Source organism: Armigeres subalbatus, chromosome 3, assembly GCF_024139115.2.
Source record: "Armigeres subalbatus isolate Guangzhou_Male chromosome 3, GZ_Asu_2, whole genome shotgun sequence".
NCBI lineage: Eukaryota > Metazoa > Arthropoda > Insecta > Diptera > Culicidae > Armigeres > Armigeres subalbatus.
Window position 1 is genome coordinate 22937720 of NC_085141.1, and position 13031 is coordinate 22950750.

Genomic DNA, 13031 nt, shown 5'->3' on the forward strand with positions numbered 1-13031 from the left:
TTGGCAAAAAAGTTCCTGTCGAAAATCAAAAGAAATTCTAATAGAATCTGCAATAAAATCCAAGTGAAAATTTTGAAAAAAATTCGAAAGTTTTTATAGAATACTCTGGAAAATGTTCCTGCTCAACAGAGAAGAATTTCCTGGTGAAATTCATGATTGTCTTAAGCCGTAGTTCAGACTTCTACTTCAGTGAAATTCATAAACTAGTGAACTCCGCACAAAACTGCTGTATAAATCGTTTTGAAAAAAATAAAATTAAAAAGTCTACGTAGACTTTTGGTATATCCCCCCGTCCCCCTTCGTAGACTATCGTAGACTTTTTCGAACCCCCCCCCCCTCAAGAGTCTACGTGGTTTATGGATAGCCCCTAATTATTTGGACATGTCTAGTTATTATACACACACTTTTTGGAACAAAGCGTTGACCGATTTGCTTGCAACAAGTTGCATTCGACGGGGAATGCTTTCCCATTGTTTTCTATTAAAAAATGGTCAGATCGGACTATGGGATTTATGGCCAAAATACTATTTTTTGAAATGAACGATAAAGGCACTATTGCCGCTAGGGTGATTAATCAGGATTTTTTTTGAATGTGATGCATACCAATAAAACGTAAATCAATGAAAAATTGAAACCCATTTACCTAAAGTGCTATTTTAGACCTTTCTTATGTGATTTTTTTCAACATCCTCCTTAATGCACCGAGGGAGGCATCATCACTGCTAGGTGAATTGATTTGAGTTTTTTAGCGTCTCCTGGCTTTTAGAATGAATAAACTATTCCTTGTCTTTAAATCTGGGTGGTTTTTATTCATGCTTCTTTAGTTTTAGCTAAGTTTTCAAGGGTGCCCACAACCGAACCACAAAATAAAAATGTCCAAAAACGTCAAATTTTCTAAATTGTCAATATTTTTTCTCCAAATCGATAAAATCATTCTAATTTTTTTGCTAGTAGTAAGGTTATACGTTTAGCTTTCCATTGCTATGCAAATATCGACAAAAGATCAACCAGGGCCAAAGTTATGAACCAAACAAAAAAGGGTGCCCACAACCGAACCTCCTCCCCTACATAGGGAACGGTACACGCATGTTGACAAAAGGCAGCGACCAATTTGGTACCGTATTTCTTTGTTTAGCGATGAGATGGATGTATGTTCAGTGAGATGGAGATCCAAACATTTCCCCTACATGTATTTAATATTAAACAAAATGTATAACCTGAAAATCGCAAATATCGCTGAGCTGATATGATAGAAATTAATTTAAAAAGATTTTTCAAAACTCGATCTGCTAGTACATATTAGTTGCCACTCTGGTCACTCTAGAATCAATATATCCTTCATGTTTTCTATATTAGTCAATAATATTACAAATAATTAAAACCAATCATTGAAATTTTCATTTAAGTGCATTCACCACTATTTCATTTGCCTACGATGATCCACACACTTGCCTCGAAACAAATTCCATCATCGGTCACTTCATCAAACAAAATCTATCATTATCTCTCATTATCGTTCTTCCCCATTTCAGACATTCGAAACATACGGAATGGCTGAGCATCAACCGTCCTCGAGCAAGCAGCTCCCATCAACATCCCACCCTACCAACAATGACCACGACGACCGTCTGCAGTTTCTAGAACACTTTGACGACATCTTCAAGTGTACAATCTGTCTAATCAAACTGCAAGACCCTCACCTCTGTCCCCGCTGTTCCAAACTCTATTGCTACGAGTGCATCACCGAATGGCTACTGTCCGAATCCGAGCAGCACATGAACTGTCCAAACTGCAAACTCGACCTCCAAGTGGACAAACTGGTGAAAGTACGCTGGTTCGATGAGGTGGAACAGCTCCAACGCAACTGCCTTGAACCATCGGCGGTGATGCCAACCAGCAGTAACGGGGCTGGTACCGCCACCATCGCGACCATCTCCACTGCTACTGCCAAGAAGAAGGACATCTGTCCAAAGCACCTGAGATCGATCAACTTCTACTGCTGTACGTGCAAGCTGTGTGTTTGCGACGAATGTGCCGTGACCGATGAGCATCATCTGGATCACACTTTCAAGTGCTTGGACGTGATCTATGACGGCAACCTACAGATTGCGGAAGAAGAGTTCGAAAAGGTTAGACACTACACCAAGAAGATTGCGTCACTGGTCGAAAAAGTGGAACGCAACGTCGAACTGGTGCGAAAGGTGAAAGAGGAGAAACTGAGGGAGATCAGATCGATTGCGGAAAGTGCCATCGAAGGGCTCGAAAGACAAGTGAGCGATAAGCTGCAGAAGCTCCAGAGCCATAAGTATGCGTTGACGGCCGAAATGCAGGACATTGAGCAGTCACTTCGCATCATGGAGGCCGAAGTGGTGTCCAGTAGTCGATCGCAGTTTATTGCGAAAAAATCGAGGATCTTCAAGGAATGCAACAAGATAAGAATGAATCCGATCAAGGATTTCAAGCAGATTCGTGTTCCAGTCAGTTTGAAAATGTAAGCATTTTTAAATAATATTTTTCAAGTTCTTATTAACAAAAATTATAAACTTTACAGAGAGATTCCCAAAATTTACGAGACTGGCATTTTCGTGATCGAGAACTTCTCTTCGTTCGACGACAATAAGGTGGCCTATTCGAACGAATTTACCGACGCGTTTGGGCACATCTGGCGCATTATGGTGTGGTGCGTGATCTCTGATGATCAACTTGGTATCTATTTGGAACTGGTTGAAGGGTCACCTTGTTGGTAAGAAATTGTTGGGGGCTGATGATTTAAATAATATTATTATTCCACACCTATTTACTAGGATGGAATGTCGCTTCCAGTTACTGCATCCCGACTCAAAGCGAATCATTCATAAGCGCATCAAGCAACACTTTGATCGATCCACCCAAAAGGACTGGGGTTTCCGTGACTTCGTTGCCCTGAAGACCATTCTGGACGACAACTATCTCAAAGAGGATGATTCGCTGGAACTTTTATATCACATTCGACCATGCAGTGGCGGAGGAGAATTTGAGTAGGATGCATAATCCGCTGAGAATCGAGTCACGACTGATGACCCATATAATTATGTTTACTGAGAGATATTCAGAGACTGAGTTTAGGACCAGATCGCGCTGACCCCCTTACTTTTAAGAGGAATAAAGTGTTCTTTTTATCACAGCATATAGTGGATGAGGTGGTGGTTGTTCGTTTTCGACTACTCAGCTCCATTTTATTCGTATCGTTAACTGTTGCTAGACGGTGACCCGATGCGCGAAGGCATTCCGAATGTTGTATAATAGTGGCTACCTCATTTCCTTATAGCTCTTTTTTATCAACATTGTGACGCGGCATCTGTTTCGCCTACTTTTTGCGGATTGTTAATACCCCGGGGTTTAGTCAGATGACTTCGGATAATGACAGGAATTGCTGCTAAACCTTCCAAACGTATTGAGTATTATGACGATGTACTTGTTGAAGGTCATTCTACTTAGAAATCCAAAACCATTTTCAACGAGACAAATCCATCTACTTTTAGAGAATTCATTCACATATAATATCAATTATAAAACTCGTTCCTAACGACAACATCAAAGAACGATAATCAAAATTTCAAAATCATTATCGTCTAACTTGCTAAAGCTTCTGGAATTACATAAAAAAAAAAAGCAGCACAAAAAATCGTTCGCATGCTTTTCGACGTGACGTGACCAATCAATTCAACGTGCATCTCAAGTGTTTCTCTATGCGAGTGTCGATGAAGCCCTCTAATAATAAGCTGCTGGCTTCTGCGCTCAGGATGCTGACTGGTTCCATCATAATTTTCCCGCAAACACCAATGTCCAATGTCCAATCGATTCATTCATCGACTACGAGTCGGCCAAACAGTGCCATTTACGCTCGGCTCGTGTCTATAATGATTGATTGGATTGTTTGCAAGAGATGAAATCTGAAATTGATTATTTGATGGCACTGACAGCGTTACTCTACTCCCTCACAGTGTGTAATTATTGCTTACTTAGCGCGGGAGTAGCCAGCAGCAAGCTTAGAAAATCGTGCTTCACGAATAAAGATGGCTCAGGATGCGATTTGAATTTCGTCATTGCATCTGCTATTCTGTAACACTGCTTGTTGAACCTTCTTGGGTAGTCAACTTTCGCATTTTCTTGTTGTATTTTTCTAACATGGTATGGCTTCCATATTGTTGTGTTTGAAAAACCGTAATTTACCAATGTAAATGATCACGTGAATTATTATGCATCATGTGTGATTTTAATGGAAAATGCAATTCTATTTTTAACGCATATCTAGAAGGTTCATTCAAATAATGCTTTCATCATAGCAGCAATTACCTAAAAATATGTACCTACTGCCAACACTCACAATGTACCTATAATGCAATTGGCTCCGATCCACAATTTAGACTCTGTATGTACGCACATGTACAGTTTTGCAAGTATAAATTTGCTAGGAAAAATAAATAATTGCAAAAAAGGTTGGAATGACCTTCCAGATAAAAAAGATTTCACACCTGAGGCTGAACCAGGAAGCATCTTTCTACACGGCAGGAGTAGGTACAAGCGAGATAAGTACAATCTACCAGCTGATCATGATCGTGCAAAAAACAACCGACCGTTGCTTACACAACTCGTTCGTTGATCTCCCCTAGAGTAGAAAGGTTGCATCCAGTGGACGGATGATGTTTTGACCTATTTTCAAAGCTTCACTCTGGCATTCAGTAGGAGTTCTACGAATTCATCTGTCAATCAATCGTTTGTGGCAAATGCCGAGTGGATTTCAATGTGCAGTAGGTACAGGCCCCTTAAACGAAAACGATCCACTACTTCGTAGGGTCTCAAACATCCACAAGTCTCATTATTGATCTAACACATGGTCTTTGGATAATGGCATCTGTTCGATTCAAACTTCGGACACCATGTTGGCATTGGATTCATATTTTGGATACTTGGTTTCAAATTACACATCACCGGGAAAAATAATTGTAAATAATTTCAAGCACGTAAATATACTTAGCACAGATGATTTTTAGATGACTCTTCGTATTAAATTTGTATGGATTACTATAAAATAATAATATTTATCTTTACGACTATGAAGCTACACACATACATCTATTAATTACAATTTGGAGAGACCAACAAAAATCTTTTTTAAAACATAAGCTTCGTTTATTGGAGATTCGTAACCTTTTGCAGACCATATAAAGCTAACCTTTGATCAATCGTTGATTGTAGGACGGTGAACGATAATTACATGCATTTATTTTGGAAGTAGCATAGCATGGCTCGGTTGCAACAGCAAACAAATTTGATACTTTCAGCATACAAAAAAAAATATAAACGAGCCGCCTTCATATGCCTGTTCATTCTTTGGGCATTGAGAATTTCTTGCTCTTCTCGCCACAACATCCAATTCCGAATCGTGCATCATTAATGTATTCAATGTACAAATCGGATGAACAAAAAACAGATTTGTTATTTATGTTTCATAGATCTTCGATACGTCCTTGCAAGGTCGTTAGGGGAGACTTGATCTCCTTTTCGCATTTTTGATGTAGGGTAAAATGCCCAATAGTGGACCCCATAGTAGCGCAATTTTGCTCTTCAGGTCATACGGAGTAGAAAATTTCAACATAATAATTCTGCTTGATATCTGATCTGAGAACTTGTTCTGCATCTCCTCTTCACGGTACACACATAAAACACTCTAATACACTCAACCCTCTTTTTACGTCACTTATTGGGGGGACGTAAACCGAATGTGACGTAAAAAGAATTTTTGCTAAAATTTCTAGTACTTCACTTAATTTATTGATAGTGAGGATACTTTCAAATAAATTCACTTGCGTCTTACATGAGGTATTGTAAGATCTCTCCAAATCCAGGAGATGTTATAAGATCTCCAAATTGTCCTGGAGTTTGAATCAAATGGTCTACCGAATCCCCAATTTTGTCTTCTGAGTATTGGTCTTTTACTGACGTCTCAAATACAGGCATATTCGACACTGTAAGATCTCCAAATTGTCCTGGAATTTAAATCAAATGGTGAAATGAATCAACCAAGGCTTCCATGGTGCCCCCAGCCACGGTATCATCCCAATCATGCCCTCCGAGTATTTGACTTTTACTTTCGTTTCAAGTCCAGGTATATGGGATGTTTTAAGATCTCCAAATTGTTCTGGAGTTAGAATCAAATGGTCTACCGAAGCTACTGAGGCTTGCACGATGTCCTCAGCTGCGGTATCATCCCACTCATGCCCGCCGAGTGTTTGTCTTTCACTTGCGTCTCAAAACCAGAGATGTTTTAAGATCTGCAAATTGTCCTGGAGATTGAATCAGATGGTCTACAGAATCAAACAAGGCTTCCACGATGTCCCCAGCCTCGGTGTCAACCCAATTTTGTCTTCTGAGTATTGGTCTTTTACTGACGTCTCAAATACAGGCATATTCGACACTGTAAGATCTCCAAATTGTCCTGGAATTTAAATCAAATGGTGAAATGAATCAACCAAGGCTTCCATGGTGCCCCCAGCCACGGTATCATCCCAATCATGCCCTCCGAGTATTTGACTTTTACTTTCGTTTCAAGTCCAGGTATATGGGATGTTTTAAGATCTCCAAATTGTTCTGGAGTTAGAATCAAATGGTCTACCGAAGCTACTGAGGCTTGCACGATGTCCTCAGCTGCGGTATCATCCCACTCATGCCCGCCGAGTATTTGTCTTTCACTTGCGTCTCAAAACCAGATATATGAGATGTTTTAAGATCTGCAAATTGTCCTGGAGATTGAATCAGATGCTCCACATAATCAAACAAGGCTTCCACGATGTCCCCAGCCTCGGTGTCAACCCAATTTTGTCTTCTGAGTATTGGTCTTTTACTAATGTCTCAAATACAGGCATATTCGAAATTGGAAGATATCCAAATTGTCCTGGAGTTAAAATCAAATGGTCTATCGAATCAACCAAAGCCTTTATGATGTCCTAAGCCGTGGTATCAACTCAATAATGTTCTCTGAGTATTTGTCTTTCACTTGCGTCTCAAAACAAGACATATGAGGTGTTGTAAAATCTCCTAGTTGTCCTGGAGTTAGAATCAAATTTTGTAATGAATTAACCTAGGCTTCCATGGTGCCCCCAGCCGCGGTATCATCCCAATCATGCCCTCCGAGTATTTGTCATTCACTTGCGTCTCAAGTCCAGTTATATGAGATGTTTTAAGATCTCCAAATTGTCCTGGAGTTTGAATCAAATGGTCTACAGAATCAACCAAGGCTTCCACGATGTCCAGAGCCCCGATGTCAACCCAATTTTGTCTTCTGAGTATTAGTCTTTTACTAACGTCTCAAGTCCTGGTATATGAGGTGTTGTAAGATCTCCAAAAAGTCCTGGAGTTTGAATCAAATAATCTAATAAATCAACCAAGGCTTCCATGGTGCTCCCAGCCGCGGTATCAACCCAATTATGTCTTCCGATTATTTGTCTTTCACTTACTTCTCAAATTTAGGCATATGAGATGTTTTAAGATCTCCAAATTGTTCTGGAGAAAGAATCAAATGGTCTACCGAATCTACTGCGGCTTGCACGATGTCCTCAGCTGCGGTATCATCCCACTCATGCCCTCCGAGTATTTGTCTTCCACTTACGTCTCAAGTCCATGCATATGAGATGTTATAAGATTTGCAAATTGTCCTGGAGTTTGAATCAAACGGTCTACAGAATCAACCAAGGCTTCCACGATGTCTCCAGCCTCGATGTCAACCCAACTTTGTCTACTGAGTATTGATCTCTTACTAACGTCTCAAATACAGGCATATTCGATATTGTAAGATCTCCAAATTGTCCTGGAGTTTGAATCAAATGGTCTATCGAATCAACCAAAGCCTTCACGATGTCCTAAGGCGTGGTATCAACTCAATTATGTTCTCTGAGTGTTTGTTTTTTACTCGCGTCTCAAAATAAGACATATGAGGTGTTGTAAGATCTCCAAATTATCCTGAAGTTTGAATCAATTGGTGTAATGAATCAACCAAGGCTTCCATGGTGCCCCAAGCCGCGATATTAAACCAATTATGTCCTCCGATTATTTGTCTTTCACTTACTTCTCAAATACATGCATATGATACGTTTTAAGATCTCAAAATTGTTCTGGAGTTTGAATCAAATGTTCTGCCGAATCAAACAAGGCTTTCACGCTGCCGCGGTGTCAACCCAATTTTGTCTTCTGAGCATTGGTATTTTACTAACGTCTCAAATACAGGAATATGAGATGTTCTAAGATCTCCAAATTGTCCTGGAGCTTAAATCAAATGATCTGTCGAATCAACCGAAGATTTCATGATGCCCTAAGCCGTGGTATCAACTCCAAAATGTTCTCTAAATATTCTTCTTTCTTTTGCAGCTCAAAATAAGGCATATGAGGTGTTGTAAGATCTCCAAATTGTCCTGGAGTTTGAATCAAATGGTCTAATGAATCAACCAAGGCTACCATGGTTCCCCCAACCACGGTGTCAACCCAATTTTGTCTTCTGAGTATTATTTTTTCACTTTAGTCACAAATTTTAGCATGTAAGATGTTGTAAGATCTTCAAATTGTCCTGCAATTTGAATCAAATGGTCTACCAAATCAACCAAGGCTTTCATGATTTCTTCACTCGCGGTATCAACTCAATTATATTCCCCGAGTGTTTGTCTTTCACTCGTCTCAAATCAAGGCATATGAGGTGTTATAAGATCTCAAAATTTTCCTGGAATTTGGATAGTTGGCGAATTGCGTCTCAAATTCTGACATGTAACATGTTGTAAGATCTCTCAATTGTTCTAGAGATTCAATCAAATGGTCTACCGAATCAATCAAGGCTTCCATTATGTCCCTGGCCACGAAGTCTAGACTTCAGATATTTCTTCGATGACCTGGAGTGGAATAATTGTTGAATGCGTATCTAATACTGATATATGGATCAAAATGGGATGAACCATTTAAAAATAATAATCATGTAGACCTAAAGACCAGTACTCCATGACTTTCTTAAATTACCTGGAATGGAACAATAGTTGAAGAGGTATCCAATTAAGTCCTATGGATCAAAACGGGTATGAGCAAGTTTTTTTAAAAGAGATAACAGCCTTTTGGTTACGCGTGTTGACCATAAAGCTTATATTTCAGGGATGGATGATATTCATGGATGATCTGCAATGGAAAAATAGTTGAAGCCGTATTCACTTTGGTTCTATGGATCAAAAAGGGCATGGCCCATATGAATTGCCGAATTTAGTCAAAATCAAATTGCTAGAACCATCCCTACAAACATTTTAGTTTTATGCTGATTGTACCGAAGTCATGTAGAGCAAATAATGGTTATCATGACCATTATAGAACTAAAAATGTTCCTTGGGATGATTGTCTGACTTGTGCTGCTCAGGTTTTTACTGCGGTTGCACATCACGAAGGCCTTGGTTGATTCAGCAAACCATTTGATTCAAGCTCCAGGACAATTTGGAGATCTTAAAACAACTCATATGCCTGGAATTGAAACGCAAGTGAAAGACAAATACCCTGGAAAAATAATTGTGCTGACACCACGGCATGGGACATCATGGAAGCCTTGGCTGATTCGGCAGACCATTTGATTCAAACTCCTGGACAATTTGGAGATCTTAAAACATCTCATATGCCTGTATTTGAGACGCAAGTGAAAATAAAATACTCGGAGGACATAATTGGGTTGATACCGCAGCTAAGGACATCATGGAAGCCTTGGTTGATTCGGCAGACCATTCGATTTAAACTCCAGGACGATTTGGAGATCTTACTACATCTCATATGTCCGTATTTGAGACGCAAGTGAAAGAAAATTACTCGGAGGACATAATTGGGTTGATACCGCAGCTATGGACATCATAGAAGCCTTGGTTGATTCGGCAGACCATTTGATTCAAACCTCAGGACGATTTGGATATCTTACTACATCTCATATGTCTGGATTTGAGACGCTAGTGAAAGAAAATTACTCAGAGGACATAATTGGGTTGATACCGCAGCTATGGACATCATGGAAGCCTCGGTTGATTCGGCAGACCATTTGATTCAAACTCCAGGACGATTTGGAGATCTTACTACATCCCATATATCTGGATATGAGACGCAAGTGAAAGAAAATCACTCGGAGGACATAATTGGGTTGATACCGCAGCTTGGGACATCATGGAAGCCTCGGTTGATTCGGCAGACCATTTGATTCAAACCTCAGGACGATTTGTAGATCTTGCTACATCTCATATGTCTGGATTTGAGACGCAAGTGAAAGAAAATTACTCGGAGGGCATAATTGAGTTGGACGATTTGGAGATCTTACTACATCTTATATGTCTGGATTTAAGACCCAAGTGAAAGACAGGACATAATTGGGTTGATACCGCGGCTGAGGACATCATGGAAGCCTCGGTAGATTCGGCAGACCATTTGATTCAAACTACAGGACGATTTGGAGATCTTACTACATCTTATACGTCTGGATTTGAGACCCAAGTGAAAGACAAATACTCGGAGGACATAATTGGGTTGATACCGCGGCTGAGGACATCATGGAAGCCTCGGTTGATTCGGCAGACCATTTGATTCAAACTCCAGGACGATTTGGAGATCTTATTTATTGATTTATTCAGACTAAGGCCGAAGTAGCCTGTGCGGTATATAAGAGTCTCCTCCATTCGGCTCGGTCCATGGCTACACGACGCCAACCACGCAGTCTACGGAGGGTCCGCAAGTCATCTTCCACCTGATCGATCCACCTTGCCCGCTGCGCACCTCGCCTTCTTGTGCCCGTCGGATCGTTGTCGAGAACCATTTTCACCGGGTTACTGTCCGACATTCTGGCTACGTGCCCGGCCCATCGCAGTCGTCCGATTTTCGCGGTGTGTACGATGGATGGTTCTCCCAACAGCTGATGCAATTCGTGGTTCATTCGCCTCCTCCACGTACCGTCCGCCATCTGCACCCCACTATAGATGGAACGCAGCACTTTCCTTTCGAAAACTCCCAGCGCGTTGGTACCTAACGAGCATCGTCCAGGTCTGGTGTCCGTAGGGGACTACCGGTCTAATGAGCGTTTTGTAGATTGTCAGTTTGGTACGGCGGCGAACTCTATTCGATCGGAGCGTCTTGCGGAGTCCAAAGTACGTACGATTTCCAGCCACTATGCGTCTCCGAATTTCTCTGCTGGTGTCATTTTCGGCAGTCACCAGTGAGCCCAAGTACACAAATTCTTCTACCACCTCGATTTCGTCACCACCGATGCAAACTCGCGGTGGGTGGCTCACATTGTCTTCTCTTGAACCTCTTCCTATCATGTACTTCGTCTTCGACGTGTTGATGACTAGTCCGATCCGCTTAGCTTCCCTCTTCCGTCTGATGTAGGCTTCCTCCATCTTCTCAAAGTTACGTGCCATAATATCTATGTCGTCGGCGAAACCAAATAGCTGGACGGACTTATTGAAAATTGTACCACTCGTGTTAATCCCTGCTCTTCGTATTACCCCTTCCAAAGCGATGTTGAATAGCAAACACGAAAGACCATCACCTTGCCGTAACCCTCTGCGGGTTTCGAAGGGACTCGAGAATGCCCCTGAAACTCGAACTACGCACATCACCCGATCCATCGTCGCCTTGATCAACCGTATCAGTTTATCCGGAAAACCGTGTTCGTGCATTAGCTGCCATAGCTGGTCCCGATCGATTGTATCATATGCGGCTTTGAAGTCGATGAATAGATGATGTGTGGGCACGTTGTATTCGCGGCATTTCTGCAGTACTTGGCGAATGGCGAACACCTGGTCCGTGGGTGAGCATTCGTCCATAAACCCGCCTGGTACTGCCCCACGAACTCCCTTGCAGTTGGTGCTAGTCGACGGCATAAAATTTGGGAGAGTACCTTGTAGGCGGCGTTCAGCAATGTGATTGCGCGGTAGTTGCTACAATCTAGCTTATCGCCCTTTTGTAGATGGGACACGACACCTTCCATCCACTCCTGCGGCAAAACTTCCTCCTCCCAAATCTTGGTAATGACCCAGTGCAGCGCTCTAGCCAGTGCCTCACCACCGTGTTTAAATAGCTCTCCTGGTAGTTGGTCAACCCCAGGGGCTTTGTTGTTCTTCAGCCGTCCAATCTCCTCCTGGATTTCCTGGAGATCCGGAGCCGGTAGAATTATGTCCTGCGCGCGTTCTCCCAGGTCCATCACCATACCGCCATTTTCGTCTGCCACATCGCCATTCAGGTGTTCTTCGTAGTGCTGCCGCCACCTTTGGATCACCTCACGCTCGTTCGTAAGAAGGTTCCCGTTTATGTCCTTACACATATCAGGCTGTGGCACGTGGCCCTTACGTGAACGGTTTAACTTCTCATAGAACTTTCGTGTGTTATTAGCGCGGTACAGTTGCTCCGTTTCTTCACGGTCTCGATCTTCCTGCTGGCGCTTTTCCTCCGGAAAATCGAGTTTTGTCTGTTCCGCGCCTGTTTATATCGTGCCTCGTTCGCCCTCGTGCGGTGTTGCAGCAATCTCGCCCATGCTGCATTCTTCTCTTCCACTAACTGCTCACATTCGCCGTCATACCAGTCGTTTCTCTGATCCGGGGGCACCGTGCCAAGAGCAGCGGTTGCGGTGCTACCAATGGCGGATCGAATATCTCTCCAGCCATCTTCAAGAGACGCTGCGCCTAGCTGCTCTTCCGTTGGGAGTGCCACTTCCAGCTGCTGCGCGTATTCTTGGGCTAGTCTACCGTCTCGTAGCCGCCCGATATTAAGCCGCGGCGTCCGACTTCGACGCGTGTTGTACACCGTCAAGAGTTTTGAGCGCAGGCATACTGCAACGAGGTAGTGGTCGGATTCAATATTCGCACTGCGGTAAGTGCGGACGTTCGTGATGTCGGAGAAGAATTTACCGTCGATTAGAACGTGGTCGATTTGGTTTTCCGTTTCTTGGTTAGGTGATTTCCATGTGGCCTTGTGGATATTTTTGCGGGGAAAGAAGGTGC

At 42.2% G+C, this 13031-nt stretch overlaps 1 protein-coding gene across 2 annotated transcripts in view; it reads left to right on the plus strand.

Annotated features, from left to right (window-relative positions):
- Positions 1 to 3166, plus strand: part of LOC134220198 (E3 ubiquitin-protein ligase TRIM37-like) — a 30462-nt gene extending 27296 nt beyond the window's left edge. For both annotated transcript variants that reach the window (XM_062699179.1, XM_062699180.1), the window contains exons 2-4: positions 1533 to 2491; positions 2552 to 2743; positions 2805 to 3166. In XM_062699179.1, the coding sequence (XP_062555163.1) occupies positions 1533 to 2491; positions 2552 to 2743; positions 2805 to 3021 (1368 nt within the window). In that variant the 3' untranslated portion in view covers positions 3022 to 3166. The remainder of the gene's footprint in view (positions 1 to 1532; positions 2492 to 2551; positions 2744 to 2804) is intronic.
- The last annotated feature ends 9865 nt before the right edge of the window (positions 3167 to 13031 follow it).